This window comes from Lepidochelys kempii, chromosome 27 (assembly GCF_965140285.1).
Source record: "Lepidochelys kempii isolate rLepKem1 chromosome 27, rLepKem1.hap1, whole genome shotgun sequence".
Taxonomy (NCBI): domain Eukaryota; kingdom Metazoa; phylum Chordata; order Testudines; family Cheloniidae; genus Lepidochelys; species Lepidochelys kempii.
Window position 1 is genome coordinate 3,638,498 of NC_136406.1, and position 27,410 is coordinate 3,665,907.

Below are 27,410 nucleotides of genomic sequence, written 5' to 3' on the forward strand. Positions count from 1 at the left end.
AGTGCCCCATCTGCTGGTGAACACAGGACTGGCACATGAAGATGACAGCTGTTTGAACTGTAAACATAAGAGGATGAGGTTGAAGACCAAAATAAGGGGAAACAGAAAGGAAACGTTATATGAAACAAGGACTTTCTAGACAGATTTCATGTTGTACAAAGTATTTTGTTATACTAATACTATATATAATTTTACTTATAATAAACTTCAAGACAACATCTGTTCTTTTACTGATTGCGTTGACAGTAGAATCATAGAATCATAGAATATCAGGGTTGGAAGGGACAAGGTCATCTAGTCCAACCCCCTGCTCAAAGCAGGACCAATTCCCAGTTAAATCATCTCAGCCAGGGCTTTGTCAAGTCTGACCTTAAAAACCTCTAAGGAAGGAGATTCCACCACTTCCTTAGGTAACGCATTCCAGTGTTTCACCACCCTCTTAGTGAAAAAGTTTTTCCTAATATCCAATCTAAACCTCCCCCACTGCAACTTGAGACCATTACTCCTCGTTCTGTCATCTGCTACCATTGAGAACAGTCTAGAGCCATCCTCTTTGGAACCCCCTTTCAGGTAGTTGAAAGCAGCTATCAAATCCCCCCTCATTCTTCTCTTCTGCAGGCTAAACAATCCCAGCTCCCTCAGCCTCTCCTCATAAATCATGTGTTCTAGACCCCTAATCATTTTTGTTGCCCTTCGCTGGACTCTCTCCAATTTATCCACATCCTTCTTGTAGTGTGGGGCCCAAAACTGGACACAGTACTCCAGATGAGGCCTCACCAATGTCGAATAGAGGGGAACGATCACGTCCCTCGATCTGCTCGCTATGCCCCTACTTATACATCCCAAAATGCCATTAGCCTTCTTGGCAACAAGGGCACACTGCTGACTCATATCCAGCTTCTCGTCCACTGTCACCCCTAGGTCCTTTTCCGCAGAACTGCTGCCTAGCCATTCGGCCCCTAGTCTGTAGCGGTGCATTGGATTCTTCCGTCCTAAGTGCAGGACCCTGCACTTATCCTTATTGAACCTCATCAGATTTCTTTTGGCCTAATCCTCCAATTTGTCTAGGTCCCTCTGTATCCTATCCCTCCCCTCCAGCGTATCTACCACTCCTCCCAGTTTAGTATCATCCGGAAATTTGCTGAGTGTGCAATCTACACCATCCTCCAGATCATTTATGAAGATATTGAACAAAACCGGCCCCAGGACCGACCCCTGGGGTACTCCACTTGACACCAGCTGCCAACTAGACATGGAGCCATTGATCACTACCCGTTGAGCCCGACAATCTAGCCAGCTTTCTACCCACCTTATAGTGCATTCATCCAGCCCATACTTCCTTAACTTGCTGACAAGAATACTGTCAGTAGGCATTATTCATTCATTAGCATTTCTTGCCTTTAGCTGTAAGAAGCAGGATTCTAAAACAGCTTCTCCTTAGCACTCTGCAAGCAAAAAAATCTCTTCTCTTCTGGAGGCAATTTGAACAAACAAGTAAAACAGGGGTGAATCAGCAAGGGATATGAGTTACAGACATGGAACCTGGATCACACACAACTACATTGATTCCTTTTACGACTTTTAAGGATAACCTGACAGCTTGTAGAGTACTCTGGTAAATAAAAGAAGCTTGTATTTTCCCCAGATCTCAGGTAAATGTTTGTAACTTATCAGGCAAATTAAAATTACACACCACAATTTTTTTTATGGGGTTGTGGAGTAAACTAAGAAAAAATACCCCACTCCTAGTCCTGTCTGTTTCAGGAGCATGCTCCAGAGGTAAAAACATTACTATATTAGGGTGTTTATAATGGATGTCGTTTTATATCTTAATACACAGCCAGTCCCAAACCCAGCTGAAAAAGGAGGAGATTTGACATCAGGTTGGCATTTGGCCACAAAAGTCTGCCAGAAACTGACATTATGGATATGTCTACACTGCAGTTGAACACCTCAGGCTGGCTGGTGTCAGCTGACTCAGGCTTGTGGAGATTGGGCTGCAGGGCCATAAAACTGCAGTGTAGATCTCCATCATGGGGTCCCTGAGCCCAGACATCTACACTGCAGTTTTACAAACCCACAGCCTGAGCCCCACAAGCCCAAGTTAGCTCACATGGGCCAGCCGCAGACACTTAGCTGCACTGTAGACATACACTCTGAGTCCTCATATTAATCAAGAAAATAAATGGGTATTCTAGAAACAACACACAGTGCCTCCACCTGAGTGTTGTGGAATATAGGTGAGGGCTATGGCACAGCTTTGGACAAGTATAATTAAAGAAGTTAGCCCAGAAAACTAAGATCATCCTGGCAATCTGGAATACTGGCATACTTACTGGCCATAGCATGGAGCTGGCAGAGATACTGAAAGAGGAAGAAGGTTTGGATAGCATGCACCCAGGAAACAAAAAATGAAAAGGGGAGACTGTGAATGTACTACTTGTATCCATTTTAAAAAGGCCTCCATTGACGCATGCCACTCTAACCTCTTAAATCTCACTCAGATGGAGAGGTAATTTCATAGAATATCAGGGTTGGAAGGGACCTCAGGAGGTCATCTTGTCCAGCCCCCTGTTCAAAGCAGGACCAATCCCCAACTAAATCATCCCAGCCAGAGCTTTGTCAAGCCTGACCTTAAAAATCTCGAAGGAAAGAGATTCCACCACCTCCCTAGGTAACGCATTCCAATGCTTCACCACACTCCTAGTGAAAGTTTTCCTAATATCCAACCGAAACCTCCCCCACTGCAACTTGAGACCATTACTCCTCGTTCTGTCATCTGCTACCACTGAGAATAGTCTAGATCCATGCTCTTTGGAACCCCCTTTCAGGTAGTTGAAAGCAACTGTCAAATCCCCCCTCATTCTTCTCTTCTGCAGACTAAATAATCCCAGTTCCCTCAGCCACTCCTCATAAATCATGTGCTCCAGCCCCCTAATCATTTTTGTTGCCCTCCGCTGGACTCTTTTCAATTTTTCCACATCCTTCTTCTGGTGTGAGACCCCAAACTGGACACAGTACTCCAGATGAGGCCTCACCAATGCCAAATAGAGGGGAATGATCATGTCTCTCGATCTGCTGGCAATGCTCCTACTTTTATACAGCCCAAAATGCCATTAGCCTTCTTGGCAACAAGGGCACACTGTTGACTCATATCCAGCTTCTCGTCCACTGTAACCCCTCTGTTCTTTACTGCAGAACTGCTGCCTCGCCACTCAGTCTCTAGTCTGTCACGGTGCATGGGATTCTTCCATCTCAAGTGCAGGACTCTGCACTTGTCTTTGCTGAAGCTCATCGGATTTCTTTTGGCCCAATCCTCTCATTTGTCTAGGTTCCTCTGTATCCTATCCCTACCCTCCAGCGTATCTACCACTCCTCCCAGTTTAGTGGCATCTGCAAACTTGTTGAGGGTGCAATCCATACCATCCTTCAGATCATTTATGAAGATATTGAACAAAACCGGCCCCAAGGCTGACCCTAGGGGGACTCCGCTTGATACAGGTTGCCAACTAGACATGAAGCCATTGACCAATATCCGTTGAGCCCGATGATCAAGACAGCTTTCTATCCACCTTATAGTCCATTCATCCAGCCCATACTACTTTAACTTCCTGGCAAGAATACTGTGGGAGACCGTATCAAAAGCTTTGCTAAAGTCAAGAAATTACATGTCCACTGCTTTCCCCTTTCACAAACCCAGATGAATACAGAGGTTTTCCAGGGATTACTCATTTATTATATTTTATTAAAGGAGAATTAATGAACAGCGTGCATTGTACATGCTAATGATTTGAAGAGACTGTAATGACAATACCGTCTGCTCATACAGCACTTTTCATTCTTAAAGTGCTGTATAGACTAAAAAGCCCTATGCAGGTACACAAATAAGTATTAGCCCCATTTTATAGATGAGGAGATAGAGATATTAAGTGACTTGCTCATCACACCTCAGTAAATCAGCAGCAGAAAGGATTAGAAATCAGGACATCTGGACTCCAATCCCATGCTCAAGGCTATGTTGCTTCTCTGTACACAGCCTACTACAGAGTCCCCCTCATACCAGGCTACTCTCAGGAGGTTCATATGCTACTCCTGGGGGGAATTTTGTGCCATTGAGCACGTGCAGAATTCATATCCCTGCAGATTTATTCTCTCCACAGAAAATATATTCCACCGGAGAGGTGCTGCAGTTATGTCTTTCACCCACAAGGGGCTGCTGTGGCACCAGAAGAGAGGGCAGCCAGCTCATCATCCGTAGCAGTGAGCTACAGAGGAAGGAAGGAAGAGGAGGCTGCATTACTCACAGTGCCTTGCCTATGGGGCCAGGAGAGGAACATCAGAGCGGCCATACTAGGTTAGACCAATGGTCCATCTAGCCCAATATCCTGTCTTCCAAAACTGGCCAACGCCAGATGCTTCAGAGGGAATGAACAGAACAGATAATCATCAAGTGATCAAGGAGGCATGGGGGCGAAGAGGGGGGAGAAACAGGTAGAGTGGGGCACACGGGGCTGCTGGCTTCAGAAAGGCTAGTTGGGGGGACAGACTGGGATGGGGGCTGAATGGAGGTGCAGGGCCACATGGTGATGGGGAGCACAGGACCACATGGGGACTGGCAGAGGGGTAACTGAGTGGGGGTGCAGGGACACATGGTCCCTTCCAGTCCTATGAATCTATGGGGACGGGGCAGATGTGCTGGGGTCAGCCAGGGTCTGTATCAGGGAGGCTCCCTAACGATACCTCCCCCCCACCCACAGGGAAAAAACTATATTTCTATATTTCTCTCACCCACACCCAACAACCCTCCACGTTCACTCCCAGGCTCCCTCCCTCTCTCTCTCAGTCCCTCCATTACCCCTGACTCCCCCAAAGCTTTGCACTGCTTCTGAGGGATGCGGGAAATAAGTTCCTGTACTGTAGTTTAAATTAATTATTACTCAAAGTTCTGTATTAATACACCTAGTAAGGAATCTGTCAAAAAACATTTCCTGAATGTTTTTTGTCTGTATTGTTACAAACATACTTGCTCACGGGTATTTTGAAATACATTACCAAAATAACAAACTGGCATGATTATACTGTATTATTTTCACAAATAAAAAATGCAGAATTTTGCAGAATTTAAAAATATATAGATTTTTTGCTATAGAATTCACCCAGGACTAATATGCATGTTATTTCAGGTATGCTTGGTAGGTCTAGCATTTACCATTTTTCCTCAACTTAAAACAAAAGGAAAACCAATAAAAAGATACTAAGAACGAAGAATCAAAATTAGCCAGTTTATAGTCTGACGCACAACATATACCTGCCACCCATTCTGTCAGTCCACCAAGTTCTCATACAGCCAAAAAGTGGGCCCAGTTACAAATTCAGCTACTTTTCTTCTGTAGGCAAAGAACAATTTATTTACTTCTGCTCTCTTCCAGGTCCATAGGAGCCGGTCCAGGTTAAGTCAAGGGTTGCAATTTTGGTCTTTACTGTACATTGATAAGGAAAGCCAACAGCCATCTCAGCAGTTTGTCAATCCATTTTTCTATCATGTTTTGGCCCATTCTGTTTAACAGGCTTTAATTGACACACCTGCGTAAGGATTTTTATTACCTTTCAACACCTGTGATCCTTAAATCCAGACCAGCAGTCCCCACACTTTTCAGCATCTCACCCTCACTTACCCCTGTCTGTGCCCCACCCCCAAGATGGGAGTGAAGGCTAAGACTACAATGGGATTAAAAAAAGAACTAGATAAATTCATGGAGGATAGGTCCATCAAGGGGCAGGGATAGTGTCCCTAGCCTCTGTTTTCCAGAAGCTGGGAATGGGCAACAGGGGATGGATCACTTGATGATTCCCTATTCTGTTCATTCCCTCTGGGGCACCTGGCATTGGCCACTGTCGGAAGACAGGATACTGGGCTAGATGAACCTTTGGTCTGACCCAGTATGGCCGTTCTTATGTGACGTGGACATGGGTGAGGGGGCCGAGGCTGGAACTGCAGCTGGGGGTGGGTCTGGGGCCAGAGCCGGAGCCACAGCCAGGCTGCAGTGGGGGCTGGCAGCCGGGCCCTGTTCAGTTCCCTTCCCAGCCCCGCCCCCAAACTTGGCGTCAGGCCAAGAACAAAACTGCAGCCAAGGTTGGGGATGGGACCGGGAGCAGGGGCAGGGCCGCAGCTGGGTTGCAGCGGGGACTGGGGTCAGCAGCCAGGCCCGCAGCCTGGTGCAGCTCTGCCTCCGCCCCCAGCCCAGGAACAGAGCCACAGTCAGGGCCTGGAACAGAGACGGGGTCGATGCTGGAGACGGAGCCAGGCAGAGGGGCTGAGTGGCACTCCCTTCTCACCCTGCCATGGGGGCTGGCCCAGGCATGCCCCACAGTTTGGGGACCTCTGATCCAGACCTCTGATCCAGCTCACCTCCCATTTCCTTCAGCCATTTAATCAGAAATGGAAATTTATACATCTACATTTGTCAATAATGTGTTCTCCCAGTAATTTGTTAACTACAGGGAAACCCAAATTGCTCAACCTCCAATGATAAGGAGAAACAGTAACTGGACATAGTGGTCTTGGATTTGCAAGAATGTTAGAGGTTATTCATTCAAAGAAGTGTCATGAACCTAAAAGGTTTAATTTAGTCTGACTATCTTGCAAACCTATATAAGATATCAATAGAGAAATACAATTTTCAATTCATTGGGCCATTTAATAAAAATGGTGTGATCCATCTACATGGTTTACAAAGCTTTTGCAGTCTCTCTAATAAATGCGTACCATTCCATGGGGCTTTAAACACCTCTATTGTAACTTCTAACACCCAAATGTCAGTGGCTACTATCCTCAATTAGACAAGTAAGGATCAAAGGCCCTGTTTATATCTCCCCAGCTCCAACCATGGGGATGTCTCACTTTCAAGACCTACTTCTTTCAAAAGCTTGCCTTTTAGGCAAACTTCTTAACAACGCTTTCAGATTAGCATAAGAAATTTCAAGAAATTCTTTCCTTTAGCTTCTCTACAGTTGCAGAAGACAGAGGATGCTTCACTTACATAGAACTCAGTGGTATAAAATAAACAGGTGGCACCTGGACAGGCTCTCCCAAAGTAATAAAGGCCAGCTAGGAACTAAACAACGCAAATCAGGGAAGCTGAAATAATTTTATCAATCCCTGATTTTTCAGATTAACAGGACATTGAGAAAGACACATGGAACTTTCAAGCAGGAAGAAATTTTTTCCCCACTAAAACGGAATGGCCCTGCTAGCCATGGGAGAATGCCATATACATGCCAGCACATGGCCATCTGGGATGCAGGAAACCAGGAATGTGACTGCAACCCAGATCTTCCATAAAGCACTGGAGCTCTTTTTCGTAATTCACATTGCCTATGTTACAAAGCCAGATTGCTCCAACAGAAACTGTCCCAAAAACTCCTGAAAAGAATTCAGTAGACAGATAAGTCTTAAGTAAAAAGACTACAAATTTCTATTGCTTAGAGGAACATCTTCCATAAGCAAGAGTATCATATATCTCTGGCTGTTCCTCCTTGGTTAGACCAAGTCAATGTAGCGCCCTGATATATCCAGAGCCGTTCTGCTTCGACTTAGTAGTAACAGAATGTCAAAACTATTTACCCTAAGGATAAACACACAGGCCCCTGAGTCAAACCACATGTTCTATGTGAACCTCTGGGCAAAGTGTGTTAATTTACTCATAAATATTCTCTAGGTCTCAAAAAGACCTACCTTTGTTGGAGATCTTACATTTTGCAAGGATATACAGCATGTTTATAGGTTCAACAAAGGACACATTATAACATATCAGGTCTCATTGGACTCTAGTTCATCATTTTATGTAGAAAAGTATAGAAAGAGCTGAATACAGCTTTTCAAAAATCAAATAAACTGCAATTCTGTTAAAGCTTTGTGCAGACTCATCACCTTTGTGAGATTACCTTGAGAAGGCTTGGTAAGGAGAGATGGTATTTTATGAACACTAAAATGAGGTTTATCAGTGCACTAAAGCTAACTTTACCTTCTGTAGGAAGAGGACAATTCTAACAAGCATCTTGGCATGCAGATCCTCCAAGGTGAAGAGCGTCCGTGGAGTCCGTATGAAAATCTTGGTCTTCCCATAGGCTACATCATGCTGAAACCCACAGCACTCAATCAATTTCTTCACAGCTTCTTTGTCTGAAGAGAGGTCATGGTTTGGCCAAGTAAATTCTGAGACCATCTTGTACCTGGATTAACACAAAAAAATTAAATCCATCATCAACTTCCCATCTGTGCTCCCAAGCCAACCCATAAACACATTTTAGAGTTTATCTTTTAGATTAAGATTTCAGTTCGCTGATGGCTGTAGGAACTTAAGATATTCTGTGGATGTGATGGGATTCCATGAGAAGTACAAAAAGGAATGCGAGAAGCAGAGCTGAGGATGGATGATTTGTGGAATACCAGTAAGAACTACCACAGTCACCCCAATAAGAACAGATGCAACACGGCAGAGCCCACCCATAGATCCTTGCAGGATAAGCATGCACTACTCAACTCAAGTTATTTCCAGACTTTCCACTTCAACAGTTTTTAAACATTTGCTAAGAACAAAACCTTTATTTAAACTTATTTCTTTGCAGAAGCCAACTGAAATTGAGCTATGTACTTAATGTTTATTCAGAAAAACTGGACCTTTTTAAAATCCTGCACTCATCTCCTGCCCATCATTTCTGTACCACTCCCAGATTAGTTTCATTATGCTAGAAAGTGGCAAGCAGTTGTGTGGCACTCTGCACTCCAAAGCAGTACCCTGGCACCTCTACATTTACCATGGTGATATAATTATGATATGTGTGGTATAAAGTATGCCCCTTGCGAGGTATCATTTTAAAAGGCTTGATCTGTCAAAGATTAATATCCTATTGGATTGTATGTGCTATCATTGTACGGGAAGTTATGAAGTCCTGCTATGTGTTTGTTATTGAAATATGGTGTAAGATTGGGAACACCCACAACCAGCCTTTCAGGTACAACAATGGAGTAGCTGATGATGGCCTAATAAAGGGAGTCCACACTCACAACAACAATCCTAGAAACTGTATACAATGGAGACTTCTCAGAGATAGCACGTAGACAATAGAGGCTGCTTTCAACAGGTATGTTAGCAACAAGAAGGTGGTCAGGGAAAGTGTGGGACCCATACTAAATGGGGGAGGCAAGCATGTGGAAAAAGTTGAAGTACTCAATGCTTTTTTTGCCTCTGTCTTCACGAACAAGGTCAGCTCCCAGACTGCTACACTGCGCAGCACAGTATGGGGAGGAGGTGAGCAGCCTTCAATTGTAAAAGAACATGTTAAGGACTATTTAGAAAAGCTGGACACGCACAACTGTTCAGGAAGGACAGGCAGGGCAGAAAAGGTGGGGGAGTTGCACTGTATGTAAGGGAGCAGTATGACTGTTCAGAGCTCAAGTATGAAACTGCAGAAAAACCTGAGTGTCTCTGGATTAAGTTTAGAAGTGTGAGCAACAAGGGTGATGTCGTGGTGGGAGTCTACTATAGACCACCGAACCAGGGGATGAGGTGGACGGGGCTTTCTTCCGGCAACTCACAGAAGTTACTAGATCGCAGGCCCTGGTTCTCATGGGAGACTGCAATCACCCTGATATATGCTGGGAGAGCAATACAGCGGTGCACAGACAATCCAGGAAGATTTTGGAACAAAAAAAATTGTGTAGGGGACAATTTCCTGGTGCAAGTGCTGGAGGAACCAACTAGGGGCAGAGGTCTTCTTGACCTGCTGCTAACAAACCGGGAAGAATTAGTAGGGGAAGCTAAAGTGAATGGGAACCTCAGAGGCAGTGACCATGAGATGGTCGAGTTCATGATCCTGACACAGGGAAGGAAGGGGAGCAGCAGAATATGGACCCTGGACTTCAGAAAAGAAGACTTTGACTCCCTCAGGGAACTGATGGGTAGGATCCCCTGGGAGAATAACATGAGGGGGAAAGGAGTCCAGGAGAGCTGGCTGTATTTTAAAGAATCCTTATTGAGGTTACAGGAACAAACCATCCCGATGTGTAGAAAGAATAGTAAATATGGCAGGCGGCCAGCTTGGCTTAACAGTGAAATCCTTGCTGATCTTAAACACAAAAAAGAAGCTTACAAGAAGTGGAAGATTGGACAAATGACCAGGGAAGAGTATAAAAATATTGCTCAGGCATGCAGGAGTGAAATCAGGAAGGCCAAATCACACCTGGAGGTGCAGCTAGCAAGGGACGTTAAGAGTAACAAGAAGGGTTTCTTCAGGTATGTTAGCAACAAGAAGAAAGTCAAGGAAAGTGTGGGCTCCTTACTGAATGAGGGAGGCAACCTAGTGACAGAGGATGTGGAAAAAGCTAATGTACTCAATGCTTTTTTGACTCTGTCTTCATGAACAAGATCAGCTCCCAGACTACTGCACTGGGCAGCACAGCATGGGGAGGAGGTGACCAGCCATTTCTGGAGAAAGAAGTGGTTCGGGACTATTTAGAAAAGCTGGAGGAGCACAACTCCATGGGGCGGGATGCGCTGCATCCGAGAATGCTAAAGGAGTTGGCGGGTGTGATTGCAGAGCCATTGGCCATTATCTTTGAAAACTCATGGCGATCGGGGGAGGTCCCAGACAACTGGAAAAAGGCTAATTTAGTGCCCATCCTTAAAAAGGGGAAGGAGGATGATCCTGGGAACTACAGGCCAGTCAGTGTCACCTCAGTCCCTGGAAAAATCATGGAGGAAGTTCTCAAGGAATCAATTCTGAAGCACATAGAGGAGAGGAAAGTGATCAGGAACAGTCAGCATGGATTCACCAAGGGAAAGTCATGCCTGACTAATCTAATTGCCTTCTATGATGAGATAAGTGGCTCTGTGGATGAGGGGAAATCGGTAAACGTCTTCTTCCTTGACTTTAGCAAAGCTTTTGACAGAGTCTCCCACAGTATTCTTGCCAGCAAGTTAAAGAAGTATGGGCTGGATGAATGGACTATAAGGTAGAGAGAAAGTCAGCTAGATTGTCGGGCTCAACGGGTAGTGATCAATGGCTCCATGTCTAGTTGGCAGCCGGTATCAAGTGGAGTGCCCCAAGGGTTGGTCCTGGGGGCCAGTTTTGTTCAATATCTTCATTAATGATCTGGAGGATGGGGTGGATTGCACCCTCAGCAAGTTTGTGGATGACACTAAACTGGGAGGAGAGGTAGATACGCTGAGGGTAGGGATAGGATACAGAGGGACCTAGACAAATTAGAGGATTGGGCCAAAAGAAATCTGATGAGGTTCAACAAGGACAAGTGCAGAGCCCTGCACTTAAGATGGAAGAATCCCGTGCACCACTACAGACTAGGGACTGAATGGGTCGGCAGCAGTTCTGCAGAAAAGGACCTAGGGATTACAGTGGACGAGAAGCTGGATATGAGTCAACAGTGTGCCTTTGTTGCCAAGAAGGCCAATGGCATTTTGGGATGTATAAGTAGGGGCATTGCCAGCAGATCGAGGGATGTGATCGTTCCCCTCTATTCGACATTGGTGAGGCCTCATCTGGAGTACTGTGTCCAGTTTTGGGCCCCACACTACAAGAAGGATGTGGAAAAATTGGAAAGAGTCCAGCGGAGAGCAACAAAAATGATTAGGGGACTGGAACACATGACTTATGAGGAGAGGCTGAGGGCACTGGGATTGTTTAGTCTGCAGAAGAGAAGAATGAGGGGGGATTTGATAGCTGCTTTCAACTACCTGAAAGGGGGTTCCAAAGAGGATGGATCTGGACTGTTCTCAGTGGTAGCTGATGACAGAACGAGGAGTAATGCTCTCAAGTTGCAGTGGGGGAGGTTTAGGTTGGATATTAGGAAAAACTTTTTCACTAGGAGGGTGGTGAAACACTGGAATGCGTTACCTAGGGAGGTGGTAGAATCTCCTTCCTTTGATATTTTTAAGGTCAGGCTTGACAAAGCTCTGGCTGGGATGATTTAGTTTGGGATTAGTCCTGCTTTGAGCAGGGGGTTGGACTAGATGACCTCCTGAGGTCCCTTCCAACCCTGATATTCTATGATTCTATAAGTCCGTGGGTCCAGATCTAATGCACCCGAGGATGCTGAGGGAGTTGGCTGATGTGATTGCAGAGTCATTGGCCATTATCTTTGAAAACTTGTGGCTATCGGGGAAGGTCCCGGATGATTGGAAAAAGGGAAATCTAGTGCCCCTCTTTAAAAACAGGGAAGAAGGAGAATCCAGGGAACTACAGACTGGTCAGCTTCACCTCAGTCCCTGGAAAAATCATGGAGCAGGTCTTCAAGAAATTCATTTTGAAGCACTTGGAGGAGAGGAAAATGATCAGGAACAGTCAACATGGATTCACCAAGGGTAAGTCATGCCTGACCAACCTGATTGCCTTCTATGATGAGATAACTGTCTCTGTGGATATGGGGAAGCAGTGGATGTGGTATATCTTGACTTTAGCAAAGCTTTTGATATGGTCTCCCACAGTATTCTTGCCAGCAAGTTAAAGAAGTATGGGTGGGATGAATGGACTATAAGGTGGATAGAAAGCTGGCTAGATCACTGGGCTCAACGGGTTGTGATCAACGGCTTGATGTCTTGTTGGTAGCCTGTATCAAGCAGAGTGCCACAGGGGTTTGTCTTGAGAACAGTTTTGTTCAACATCTTTATTAATGATCTGGATGATGGGATCGATTACACCCTCAGCAAGTTCGTGGATGACACTAAGCTCGGGGGAGAGGTAGATACACTGGAGGGTAGCGATAGGGTCCACAGGGACCTAGACAAATTGGAGGATTGGGCCAAAAGAAATCTAATGAGGTTCAACAAGGACAAGTGTAGAGTCCTGCACTTAGGATGGAAGAATCCCTTGCACTGCTACAGGCTAGAGACCGACTGGCTAAGAGGCAATTCTGCAGAAAAGAACCTGGGGATTACAGCAGACAAGAAGCTGAATATGAGTCAACAGTGTGCCCTTGTTGCCAAGAAGATTAACAGCATACTGGTCTGCATTAGTAGGAGCACTGCCAGCAGATCGAGGGAAGTGATTATTCCCCTCTATTCAGCACTGGTGAGGCCACATCTGGAGTATTGCATCCAATTTTGGGGTCCCCACTACAGAAAGTATGTGGATAAATTGGAGAGCATCCAGAAGAGGGCAACCAAAATGATCAGGGAGCTGGGGCACATGACTTATGAGGAGAGGCTGAGGGAACTGGGATTATTTAGTCTGCAGAAGAGAAGAGTGAGGGGGGATTTGATAGCAGTCTTCAACTACATGAAGGGAGATTCCAAAGAGGATGGAGCTAGGCTGTTCTCAGTGGTGGCAGATGACAGTGGGGGAAGCCTAGGTTGGATATTAGGAAAAACTATTTCTCTAGGAGGGTGGTGAAGCACTGGAATGGGTTACCTAGGGAGGTGATGGAATCTCCATCCTTAGGGTTTTTATGGCCTGGCTTGACAAAGACCTGGCTGGGATGATTAGTTGGGGTTGGTCCTGCTTTGTGCAGGGGGTTGGACTAGATGACCTCCTGAGGTCCCTTCCAACCCTGATATTCTATGATTCTACACTTGACTCATACCATAGCAAAGGTTCTTTCCAGGAAGCTGAAAGAAACTACAAAAGAGGGGAAGTGACATCATCACTTGGCCTCTCCCTTCCCCCACAACTCAACACATGCAAACACATCTGGAGAACAAAGATTGAACAGGGGAGGTGGTCCCAGGCTAGAAAGGAGAGGCCTGTGTATTCAGGAACTATACCATCTACCAGGGTGAGATACTGTTTGATTCAAATCCAGTCTAGTTAAAAGAACTCAGATTGCAATTTTACTTTTATTTCTTAGGTAACTAACTTTGATCTGTATGCTTATTACTTATAATCACTTAAAATCTATCTTTTTGCAGTTAATAAATCTATTTTATATTTTACCTAAAACAGTTCATATTTGTTGAAATGCTTGAGGAATCTACTCAGTGAACAAAAGCTGGTGCATATCCTCTTTCTTTTGAAGAAGTGGCAAACTGGGTAATAAAACTTATACTGGTCAGGCTTCTGACCAGGGCAAGATGGTACTGCTCTATGGTCTCAGGCTGGGGAGCTGAGGGAATTGGCTGGAGCCTCTCGATTGTTGGTTCATGAGCGGCTGGCAAAAGCATTCATGTAACTCAGATGGGTGTGTCCCTGACTGTGGATGTCTGTGTAAGTGCAGTACCTGGAGAGGTTTGTGGCTTAGCAACAGCATCACAGTGAGAGAGAGCCCAGGTTGGTAAGCCAGAGGGCTCAGAGGTACCCCAGTTTCAGGCTGCATCCCATCACAAGCTGATCATCAAGTAGGTGGGTGCAAGAACTATTCTCCTTTATCAGGCATTTAATTACTCACTTTTCCAAACTCCCCACACACAAACAAAGAGAAGCAGAAAACAGTTCAGCATTAAACAACTATGAATCAAACGGGAAAATAATCAGATCTGACTCTGCTCTGCTATAACGTATGCTATATTTGAGAAGTGCTGATTGGATAAACAAGCTTTTGCAAGGGAGCAACGATGAATTTTCTGCATATGACTTACAGACCTAATCAATAATGCAATAGGCAATTTCACCATAACAACATTATCCCTATTCATGTTCTAAAGGAAACACATTCAACATAGTTTTAACTATTTGCCCATTTAAAAACCCATGAACTGAGAAGTCAAAATTCAATCCCAATTTTCTAGGCATGGATTTTTTTCAGTTGGCAAGCTAATTCAGAAATAAATGTTAGATGGACAACCACAAATCTGGTGTCACAACCTTAGAAAACCTTTTTATAGGAAATAGGGTCTAATATAAAGCTGCTGGGGTTCATTCTATAACAAAAAAGAGAGTATTAAACTGACTAAAATATATACAATACTGTCACTGTTCTATTAAAATTAACCTCTGAACAAACTTGACAGCAAAAAACCTGCTCTAGCCCATGGTTCGAAGCAGGCCCCAGTATATCAGTGACAGACTGTAATGGAAGGCACAACATGATTGTTTATTAAGAGTATGCTAAAGTGTATAAAAGCTGATATTTTTAAAATATCCCTCATCGTCTTACGATGAAAAGTTTTTGCATTTATATTTGGAAGGGCTCAGAGTTCTCACTCTCAAATATTATGCAGTACTTAAATATTTTACACACACATACCAAAAAACTTTCGTTTGGTTTCAGATCTCTGCTCTCTATTCCCAGTGGAAAAATGTTTCTGCTATAATTAATTCACTGGGACATGAAATGGAAAAATCTTTCACCTTAGACATTTCACATTAGATGAAAGACAATCAGGGTGACAGAACAAATCAGTCTTTTATTAAGCAGACCTGATGGGGTCAGACAAGAGGAATAAAATGTCAGATCTAAAACCTGTACAACAAGGTGGAGGAATATTTTATGAAAGAGGTGGAGAGAAATTAAAATCCCCAGAAGAGACAAGGCTGCATCAACAAAAGAGATCCAACATTTAGACAACATTACAGGTATCAATTTAATGCAGGGCAGTTTTACGCTCACTCTCTCTTAATGCAACAACTGGTAGTATTAACATTGCCAGAATACTGCTGCAGGCTTTCCATCTCTCCAGCAGCATGTGCAATGCAAGCTCACTAATTCCTTCCCTGAGGCAAAGAGCATGACCCCGATCCCCTACCAAGTCAAAATCCCAAAACTTTACTGCTAAATATAATGAAGCAGGACCCAGAATAAATCTGCTGCCTGACAGAATAGCTCTTCCCCTCCCCCATGCCTAAAGATCTCAACAGCCTTCAAGGTCATCCATACATTAAACATCCTTGTCTGCACTCCTTTGTTTTTCTCTCCCCTTCATTTTTAAACTACAGAAGGAAACTGTACAGAAAGAAGAAAGGTTGCTTTCTAAAACCTACAATCCTCAATGGAAGTCTCCTGAAATTCAGACATAATATTTGCTGATAAACTCGGGGTTGAACATGAAGTGCAATATTTCTATCACAACAATTCAGCTGGTGGGGTTTCCAGTGTTATTTTCATGCCACACTTAATGTTACTTTAGAAGAGACATTAGAACTGGGAATGTCAACAATGAAAAGTGTTCGATTATATCCTCAAGAAACCAAGCTTCCTGGCCACCACCGTCCCCACAAAATACCAAGCCATAAGATTTTTGGCAATTTAGATGTTAAAACCAATAATGCAACACACAAGCATTTAATGACAACGTATTGATTTCAAGATGCATTTTATCCGAAGGATGCCAGTGAAAACAGATTGACTGTGGGCTTGATCTAAATATGCTTGATCTTACTTTACTGAAAGTGATATTTGGCCAGGTTCTAGGATCTCTACTCAGTTCTTAAATAACCAGACTCACTGTGACTGCAGTGGGAGCTTTCTTGAATATAAGTTCTAACTAAAGAGAGTGAGGTCAGAATACAGTATGTTAATTATTGTTTCTCTCACTTCTGCTAATAAAGTGAGATATCGAGTGTGTTAGGGCTAAGCAATGCAACAAAGGTTTAAAAGGTCATACCAATTGCTATACATGAATCTAATTTTCCAGCTATTAGCTTCGTTTTGCTCTCAGACATACAAGAGCTTATCATATATCCACTAAACAATAGCTTCTTGTGCAATCATAAGAGCGGATTTTAATGGATTCCTGATAACGTGCATGTGTGACTGAGGGCAGAATCAAGCCCTAAACTTGTATGATGTTGAAAAGTGACAGTTCATGACAAAAATGAAATACAGTAAATACTATTTGTTGAACCATACTCTTCTGTTACTCTTCAGCTACTGGAAAAATCCCATCAAAGCCATATCAGTCATTAAGAACAGCAGTTCTTCCAATTCTTTCTTTCCAACACTCGCTTATTCTTCCCACACTCAGGGTCAGTTTCTCACTTGCTCAAATGAGTGAAAAACCAAAACCGATTCAATGATCCACTAGCAAGAGGATATGTTTCAGAATGGCAGCCGTGTTAGTCTATATCAGCAGAAACGAGGAGTACTTGTGGCACCTCAGAGGCTAAAATTTATTTGAGCAGAAGCTTTCATGGGCTAAAGCCCACTTCATCAGATGCATGTAGTGGAAAATATAGTAGGAAGAGTGTGTGTGTGTGTGTCATCTGATGAAATGGGCTTTAGCCCATGAAAGCTTCTGCTCAAATGAATTTTAGCCTCTGAGGTGCCACAAGTCCTCTTGGTTGTTTCTGTTGATACAGACTGCTGATACATATATACATACGTACACACACAGAGAACATGAAAAAATGGGGGTTGCCATACCAGCTCTAACGAGATCAATCGATTAAGGTGGGCTATTATCAGCAGGAGAAAAAAAAACTTTTGTAGTGATAATTAGGATGGCCCATTTCAAACAGTTGACAAGAAGGTGTGAGTAACAGTAGGGGGAAAATTAGCCTGGGGAAATAGTTTTTAGTTAGTGTAATGACTCATCCACTCCCAGTTTTTATTCAAGCCTATTTTAATGGTTTGCAGATTAATTCCTGTTCTACTGTTTCTTGGTGGAGTCCGTTTTTGAAGTTTTTTTGTTGAATAATTGAGACTTTTAGATCTGCAGTTGAGTGTCCAGGGAGGTTGAAGTGTTCTCTAACTGGTTTTTGAATGTAATAATTCTTGACATCTGATTTGTGTCCATTTATTCTTTTGCGTAGAGACTGTCTGGTTTGGCCAATGTACATGGCAGAGGTGCATTGCTGGCACGTGATGAATGATGGCATATATCACATTGGTAGATGTGCAGGTGAACAAGCCTCTGATAGTGTGGCTGATGTGATTAGATCCTATGATGGCGTCCCTTGAATAGATATGTGGACAGAGTTGGCAACAGGCTTTGTTGCAAGGATAGGTTCCTGGGTTAGTGTTTTTGTTGTGTGGTTGCTGGTGAGTATTTGCTTCAGGTTTATTATGCTCAAATAAATTTGTTCATCTCTAAGGTGCCACAAGGACCCCTCGTTCTTTCGAGCAAGATGATGAAATTCTAGATATGCACAGTACTTTACATACATGGTAAGAAACCTTAGGGCTTGTCTTCACTACCAGGGTAAGCCGACCTAAATTACACTACTCCAGCTACGTTATTCACCCCAGCTACTTTATTCATCTTCACTGCACTGTGTCGATGGGGGATGCTCTCCCGTTGACTTACCTTACTCTTCTTGGAGAGCTCTCTACCATCGATTTTGCGGGTCTTCATTAGACCTGCTAAATCAACACCCGTTGCATCAATTGCAGCGTCTATCTCCCCGGTAGTGAAGACAAGCCCTTAGCTTAAGCAACATTTCTACCTAATAAATACAGAGTGCAGCATGCATCAAAAATCATGTTTTCATGGGGTCATGTCATATCATCTCATTCCTATCCTCCCACCTTCTATTTATAAATTCACTGAGTCCAAAGGTTTCCTTTCTGACCCATGTAATGTCACTCCATATTTGAAAAGTGTTTTTCTCCCCCAGGAAAGGAAACTTTCCATACTTCTCCAAAATATAAGACAAAATTTAGAAAAGAAAACAAAAGACACTATTTAATTCTGTGTCTAGAGTTAATTTTTGTGGGGAGGATCCTCATTGTCCATTAATTCTAACAATACTAAGACAGTAACAGAACACTGGTTCAGTCTAATTGGGGTCATGGGGTTTTCATCCCTGCTGTTTATAAAGGGTGGAAAATGGTAGGCCATGAAGAATGCACTCCTCAAGTCTGTGCATCTGCTGCCATAGCAGGCTGAACAGCCAGCACCCTTCTGTGACCAACAGTGTTTTATCCAAGCCACTAGTGTGTGCTCAAAAAAGAAACAATATATGTGTACCATTCATGACTGAAGATCACCAGACTAAAGGATTCTATATTTACAGATCATAGTGAAGGCAGATCATTAGATTGTGCAGCTCAACCAATAGCCTAGAAAGCCGGCAAACATCTCAAAAAAAAGCATGCACTAATTCCCTTCTCACCTGTGAAGAAACTTTTCATATGTTTGGCGGTAGGCAAATCCTGCCCGTCGGACCCTGACATTCTCCAGAAGTCCAAGGTATTCCACTTGATGCCTGCAACGTTCTTCATCAAACAGCTGTGATGATTTTTTTTCATTGGGCTTAATGCATCGGACATAATATGGCTCCTACAGGGACAAATCAAACAATGACTTACACAGAGCTAAGAACTTTGTGAAGGATACAATTTACTAAATAAAACACACAAATGCACAATTAAAGTAAGTATGCATTCTCCTAAACAGTTTGCCTTTGAATATGAACATGATATAACATATTAACTGAAATTTTCTCTTCAGTTACAGAAAGGAAACAAGACAAAGCTACTGTCATTAAGGAGCAGGGTAATAAGGTGACCCAGAGGGACATGTTTGCAAGGCATAAATATAGACAAATTAAGGGGTCCCAGTACAATAACGAGTCACTGGCACAAAAATGACACGCATCCTTGAAAAGTATAGAGTCAGATTCCCCCAGCTGGTCCAAAGAGGTGCAAATGGACCACTTGCACTCCAGAAGACTTTATCCCAAGGGGGGAGAGAGCTATGTTTCACCACTCACATTTAAAGATTCCACCAGGGGAGCACAACGGTAGTTGCCACCATGAGCCCCACCAAGTGAGGCTGCTTCACCACCCACTTTTCACGGGGTCACCTTGCACAGCCATAACTTTTCTATAGCAGGCCCTGAGCCTGGCTTACCCATCACCTGATTGAACCACATCTCAAGCACCCTTGGTCAATTCTAGCTCAGGCCCATATATGCCATTCAAGCAGCATAGAGAGACCATATAGGTTCCACAACTGGCTAGGGAAGAATTCTTCTAGAACAGAAAATACAAAGAGTCAACTTATGCTGCCCCACCTGGTGCTTGGTAGAGGGCATACTGGAAGGGGATCCTCTGTAGGGGTGAGTGCCATAGAAACTCTGAACTACATTGGGCTATAGCATAGCCCATGGCCTTCTTCAATAAGGTTGCAGCCAATTAGAGAAGCCTCTGGTAGCTGCAGCGGTTTCCAGAATGCCAAGAATTGAAGCAACACGAAGGTGGCTTTAAACTACTTTTGCCACACCCTCCCCAAGCAGCTGTCCTGTATTGCTTCACCTGCAAGGCACAACACAGAAACCATTTCCCCTGACTCAGAATCCCTCCACTGACTCCTTCTAAGCAACCTAAGACACTGATGACTGTTCCTCCCAGCACATTCCCATTTGATCTCTTTGCTTTGCAAACAATGAGTTTTGATTTTTCATTAGTTCCTTTCTGCTACCCCAATCTGTGCCTTTTTTCTCATGCTGCTCCCTACTCATGGAATGCAATCCCCGTCCCATTACGTCAAGCCACAATTCTCCCTGTTAAAAACCCATTTCTGCAAGTCCCAAAAAAAGCAAGTTTATAACTAAACACAGAAACTAAGTTGTCTCAATCTCTGGATAGAGTCTTGTATTCCTCTAGCATAACTTTAAACCTGCAAAGCAGGCAGGGCAAGGATTATCCTCATATTAGGTATGTGCAGCACCAAGCGCATTACTGGTGCTAAACAAACAAGCCGCAGCCAGGGTGAACAAGATGCAAGAGCTTCACTAAGGGAATCTAGATAATCCACATACATGATGTGAGACTGAAGAGAATTGTTAACAAAAGGTTAAACATTTGCCCATTCATTCATTCACTGGATCAACATTAAGTCTGAACTATGATATGTATTTTCCTCTCTCAGTAGAAGAAGAACAAGTGTTCTCCCTGTGCGAAGGAAGAGACAGTACTATGAACAGTTCACACATTTTACATCATACTTCTGTAAGATTTTCTTGTTTGGAATGTCTTCGCAAAATGAATGTAAATTCATCTACACTTTGAACATTGCACCTCTTCAAAAGGATAAAACATTCATATTTTTAACATGAGTCAAGTAGCCAAGAGTAACTGTGGAAAAAAACTGTGGACACAATGGAGGGAGAATCACTTCTTGGGAGGCATGGAAGGAAGATTTCAGAGTAACAGCCGTGTTAGTCTCTATTCGCAAAAAGAAAAGGAGTACTTGTGGCACCTTAGAGACTAACCAATTTATTTGAGCATGAGCTTTCGTGAGCTACAGCTCACTTCATCGGATGCATGCCGTGGAAACTGCAGCAGGCTTTATTTATACACAGAGAATATGAAAAAATACCTCCTCCCACCCCACTGTCCTGCTGGTAATAGCTTATCTAAAGTGATCATCAGGTGGGCCATTTCCAGCACAAATCCAGGTTTTCTCACCCTCCACCCCCCCACACAAATTCACTCTCCTGCTGGTGATAGCCCATCCAAAGTGACAACTCTTTACACAATGTGCATGATAAGAAAGTTGGGCCATTTCCTGCACAAATCCAAGTTCTCTCACCCCCTCACCCCCCTCCCAAAAACCACACACACAAATTCACTCTCCTGCTGGTAATAGCTCATCCAAAGTGACCATTCTCCCTACAATGTGCATAATTAAGGTGGGCCATTTCCAGCACAAATCCAGGTTTTCTCACATCCCCCCCACCCCCATACACACACAAACTCACTCTCCTGCTGGTAATACCTCATCCAAACTGACCACTCTCCAAGTTTAAATCCAAGTTAAACCAGAACATCTGGGGGGGGGGGGGTAGGAAAAAACAAGAGGAAATAGGCTACCTTGCATAATGACTTAGCCACTCCCAGTCTCTATTTAAGCCTAAATTAATAGTATCCAATTTGCAAATGAATTCCAATTCAGCAGTTTCTCGCTGGAGTCTGGATTTGAAGTTTTTTTGTTTTAAGATAGCGACCTTCATGTCTGTGATTGCGTGACCAGAGAGATTGAAGTGTTCTCCGACTGGTTTACGAATGTTATAATTCTTGACATCTGATTTGTGTCCATTTATTCTTTTACGTAGAGACTGTCCAGTTTGACCAATGTACATGGCAGAGGGGCATTGCTGGCACATGATGGCATATATCACATTGGTGGATGTGCAGGTATACGAGCCTCTGATAGTGTGGCTGATGTTATTAGGCCCTGTGATGGTGTCCCCTGAATAGATATGTGGGCACAATTGGCAATGGGCTTTGTTGCAAGGATAAGTTCCTGGGTTAGTGGTTCTGTTGTGTGGTATGTGGTTGTTGGTGAGTATTTGCTTCAGGTTGCGGGGCTGTCTGTAGGCAAGGACTGGCCTGTCTCCCAAGATTTGTGAGAGTGTTGGGTCATCCTTTAGGATAGGTTGTAGATCCTTAATAATGCGTTGGAGGGGTTTTAGTTGGGGGCTGAAGGTGACGGCTAGTGGCGTTCTGTTATTTTCTTTGTTAGGCCTGTCCTGTAGTAGGTAACTTCTGGGAACTCTTCTGGCTCTATCAATCTGTTTCTTTACTTCAGCAGGTGGGTATTGTAGTTGTAAGAAAGCTTGACAGAGATCTTGTAGGTGTTTGTCTCTGTCTGAGGGGTTGGAGCAAATGCGGTTGTATCGCAGAGCTTGGCTGTAGACGATGGATCGTGTGGTGTGGTCAGGGTGAAAGCTGGAGGCATGCAGGTAGGAATAGCGGTCGGGAGGTTTCCGGTATAGGGTGGTGTTTATGTGACCATTGTTTATTAGCACTGTAGTGTCCAGGAAGTGGATCTCTTGTGTGGACTGGACCAGGCTGAGGTTGGTGGTGGGATGGAAATTGTTGAAATCATGGTGGAATTCCTCAAGGGCTTCTTTTCCATGGGTCCAGATAATGAAGATGTCATCAATATAGCGCAAGTAGAGTAGGGGCTTTAGGGGACGAGAGCTGAGGAAGCGTTGTTCTAAATCAGCCATAAAAATGTTGGCATACTGTGGGGCCATGCGGGTACCCATAGCAGTGCCGCTGATCTGAAGGGGTTTTAGTTGGGGGCTGAAGGTGACGGCTAGTGGCGTTCTGTTATTTTCTTTGTTAGACCTGTCCTGTAGTAGGTGACTTCTGGCTCTATCAATCTGTTTCTTCACTTCCGCAAGTGGGCATTGTAGCTGTAAGAATGCTTGATAAAGATCTTGTAGGTGTTTGTCTCTGTCTGAGTCAGCAGTGTGCCCTTGTTGCCAAGAAGGCCAATGGCATTTTGGGATGTATAAGTAGGGGCATAGCGAGCAGATCGAGGGATGTGATCGTTCCCCTCTATTCGACATTGGTGAGGCCTCATCTGGAGTACTGTGTCCAGTTTTGGGCCCCACACTTCAAGAAGGATGTGGATAAATTGGAGAGAGTCCAGCGAAGGGCAACAAAAATGATTAGGGGTCTGGAACACATGACTTATGAGGAGAGGCTGAGGGAGCTGGGATTGTTTAGCCTGCAGAAGAGAAGAATGAGGGGGGATTTGATAGCTGCTTTCAACTACCTGAAAGGGGGTTCCAAAGAGGATGGCTCTAGACTGTTCTCAATGGTAGCAGATGACAGAACGAGGAGTAATGGTCTCAAGTTGCAGTGGGGGAGGTTTAGATTGGATATTAGGAAAAACTTTTTCACTAAGAGGGTGGTGAAACACTGGAATGCGTTACCTAGGGAGGTGGTGGAATCTCCTTCCTTAGAGGTTTTTAAGGTCAGGCTTGACAAAGCCCTGGCTGGGATGATTTAACTGGGAATTGGTCCTGCTTCGAGCAGGGGGTTGGACTAGATGACCTTCTGGGGTCCCTTCCAACCCTGATATTCTATGATTCTATGAGGGGTTGGAGCAAAGAAGAAAGAAGTGGCCTGACTTTGGCGGACAAACCCAATGACATTAGCACTTCTCTTTCAATAGCCAGGCTGTTAGGTGCAGCCAGCTGGGGACTGATGAAAAAGAGGACCTTGTGAGAAGATGTCCTGTCTCACTGGGGCTGTAGTGGCAGTCCTAATGTCAGCTCTCTCAGGTCTGAACACCAGGCTCTCCTTGACCGATGTGGGAATACCAATATTATTGTCACCAGCTCATTTTATCTTCTGGACCACTTTCCCTAATAATGGAAACGCAAAGAGGAGGCCATGAGGCCATCTGTAAGGTAGGCCATCTGTCCCCATGCACCTGGAGTCCACCTGCCTGGTGCAGTATTTTGGTCGTTTCAAGTTCATGTGGTTTGCAGATAGGTTTGTGAAGGCAGGCTCAACAAGGGACAATTAACTCTGACTTCCTTATTCAGACACCACTCAAGAGTTTTTCACCTCATGCCTACTGAGCCAGTCTCCCTTTACATGAACTGCCCTGAGGGAGAGGAGAGAATGCTCTGCCCAGAAGCTGCGACTGGACAACAGGGGATGGATCACTTGGTAAATTGCCCTGTTCTGTTCATTCCCTCTGAAGCACCTGGCACTGGCCACAGTTGGAAGACAAGATCCTGGGCTAGATGGATCATAGTCTGACCCACCATAGCCGTTCTTATGCCCACTGCATGATTTCCATCGCTTCAGCAGGTAGTACTGGGCTTCTTGTTCACTACTGATTGTTCACTTATGCAACTACAATCATGCTGTCTGACTGATTGAGGATGTGGTTCCCCTCTAGGCGGGACTAGAACCTTTGCAGCATCAGCTTGACTGCTCTTAGTTATAGGAAGTTTACACTGTGGGCTCTTTCCTCTTGACTGCAGATGTCTTGAGCTGCATGAGTTCCCAAATGTGCTCCCCATCCCTTGAAGCTGGCATTGGTTGTGAAGATAAGGAGATCTAGAAGGCATATGGGTATCCTTTTATGGACATGGCCTTGGGCTGACCACCATTTAAAAGAGTTGATTATCTGCGCCAGAACCTTCACTTGATATGTTCCCTGGAATGGACCTTAAAGATGAAGCCGTGAAGGTGCCTGTTGTCTGACTGCACCCATGGATTGATCCCTTTGCACAGTACTAGGAGGCCAAATACTCGAAGGCTCCATGCTATAGTGGGCTTCTTGCAGTTCCAAAACAATGCAAGGAGGTCCCGAATCTTCTGGAACCGCTCTAGAATTGGATATATCCTTGCTATAGAGGTGTCCATGGAAATGGGTAAGGAGACTGTCTGCTCAGAAGAGCCTGCCTCTCCAATCCTGCCTACATCCCTTCCTGCACAAGAGAGTGAGGTGAAATGACCCTGAAGTGACTGGGCTACATCCTCCCCCAGAGCCAGCCAAGTTCCCCAGCGGGACACAGACCCCTCCTTTTACCTCTGGCTTTTCTCACCTAGCTTTCCCTGAAGACTGCTGGGATATCAACCACAGCAAACACCCCTAAAGGGGGAGCAGTGATGAGGGGACAACTCCCTTTGAAAGTTCAAACACAGCCACAGGACCCAGATGGGAACTGGAAAGAGACGTTACTGAATTGTTCGCCTGAAAACTTGAAAAAGTTTGGAATTTCCCTCAAGGCAGCTCTGCAGCAGGGAAGCTTGGCCAAGCCACCAGCAGGCAGAAAAAACTGGAAGGATTTTCAGGAGGCAGGCATTCTCCTGCTGCCAATCATTGCCAGGGCTGGGTTGGCTCCCAAACTGCATAGGGGCTGAAATACTCATTGTGATGGATCTGTGGACCTGAGCACAATGAAGAATGAGTTGGTTTAAATCCAGTTCCAACATCATAGGTTTCCACAACACAAAAGTCAAAACTGGCAGTAACTAACATCCTTGTTATGAGAGTCATCAAGGATGGAATGGGCCATGGAGACCAATAGTGGTTCTTCCAGGTCCAAGTTGAAGCACATTGGCAGGTTACTGCTGGTAAACATGCCCGGTTTTACCAAGTGTGTGAACAAAGGACACTGGTCTCCAGTGCTGTCAAGTACATCCTTCACACAATTGGAGTTTAACTCGCTTAAACTTAAATTTATTTAAATGTTCTACATCTTACATCATCTTACATTTATTTAAATGTTCTACAGTGGAGAAATCCAGAAAGGTCAACATGAGAGAGACTCCTAAACCTGTCTGGCAATCTCTTGCATCAGGATAATGCCTTCATTTTGAATTTTTTGGATTTCATTTTGTTTTAAAGCTTAATGCTTTTTCAAAGTAGTTTTTGTACTTCATAATGGCCCGCAATTAACATCCCAGTAAACTTTGCAATGGATACATTAACATTACTGCTAACTTGATTTTTATAGAGGTACATATCTGGTTGGCACTGCTGTGGTATCTGAGCCCCTCACACGCTCTTTAGTGCATTTATCCTCTGTGAAGTAGGGAGGAACTATTCTCTCTGTTTTACAGATGGGAAACTGAGGCACAAAGACACTAAGTGATTTGCCCAGTTTGCACAGGTAGTCTGCATCAGAGCAGGGAATTGAAACAACCTCAAGTCCTAGCACTCTAACCACTGGTTCAGCCTTTCTCTGTATGAAAGTTTCTTCATTTTTCTTCACCTCTAGTTTTGAAAGTGTCTCCTCTATGGTTTGCAGCTAATTACCTGAGACATGCTTAGACCCTCCGAAAAAGATGCAGAAGGGAAACATTTGTGCTAGATTAGTCACAGTGATGGAATTATGAACACACTAGAGAGGATGCCTGCCAAAGTGAATTTGAGGGAAAGCTAGGAGTGGAGAGGAGGAAAAAAATTCAGAGGGAGAGATGGAGAGGTTGGAATAAAGGAAGGGTCTCAAAAGAGCAGTCAGCCCCAGAATAGCTCATCATTCATCGTAATGTCAGCCAGAGCAGTACAAGCTCTAGTGTTTTTTAAAGGAAAGGAAGAACCCAAGGGATCAGTCAAACAAGACCAAATACTCAAGAGGAAAACATGGGAAGATAAAGTTTGTCAAGCACACAGCTTTATGTGGCAGCTACATAAATCAGCCTATCGACATTTTAAAAAGATGCATTTGAAGACACCTCTTCATAGCTTTCATTTCCCTTTTTCCAGTGCAATAAAAGTATGTTTAACAATCCTAGGTTTCTGTCCCTGGACTCTCTTAGTACAAGTTTGGAAGGGGACAGTAGATTAAGTATTTAACCTGCCATAATAAGAGTAGCCATCACTTAGATTCAGTGTGCTCCAAAAATATGTTTAATTGAATCTCAACTAACAAGGCAAACATGCAGAACTGAACACCCTTTTGAATTAGGAGTCTTAGCTATCCAACCAGTAGATTTTTTAGCAAAGGTAGGCGTGAGGTTTTAAAGATACATTTTATAATTGGGAAAAACTAAACTGATTGTGTGTGTATGTATCACGGTGGCTTTGACAGAATTTTCTGTTAAAATTAATTCAGTGTTTACAGATAGCTCTTGCATAGTACATGATAAACACTTCTAAAATACTTATTCCTATAGCAACTGCCATCTGATACTCAAAAAGCATGTTATAAACAATGAATTAAACCCCATTGCCACTGAGCAGTCTGCCACCCCCATTTTACAAACAGGTAAACTAAGCCACAGAGAAATTAATTGACTTGCAAAGCCACTAATA

The 27,410-nt window shown here is 43.9% G+C and overlaps 1 protein-coding gene across 2 annotated transcripts in view; it reads right to left on the reverse strand.

Annotated features, from left to right (window-relative positions):
• Positions 1-27,410, reverse strand: part of MYO1D (myosin ID) — a 352,821-nt gene that overhangs the window by 179,429 nt on the left and 145,982 nt on the right. For both annotated transcript variants that reach the window (XM_073326164.2, XM_078850736.1), the window contains exons 15-16: positions 19,003-19,169; positions 8,025-8,232 (exon numbers count right to left, since the gene is read on the reverse strand). In XM_073326164.2, coding sequence (XP_073182265.2) covers positions 8,025-8,232; positions 19,003-19,169 — 375 coding nt within the window. The remainder of the gene's footprint in view (positions 1-8,024; positions 8,233-19,002; positions 19,170-27,410) is intronic.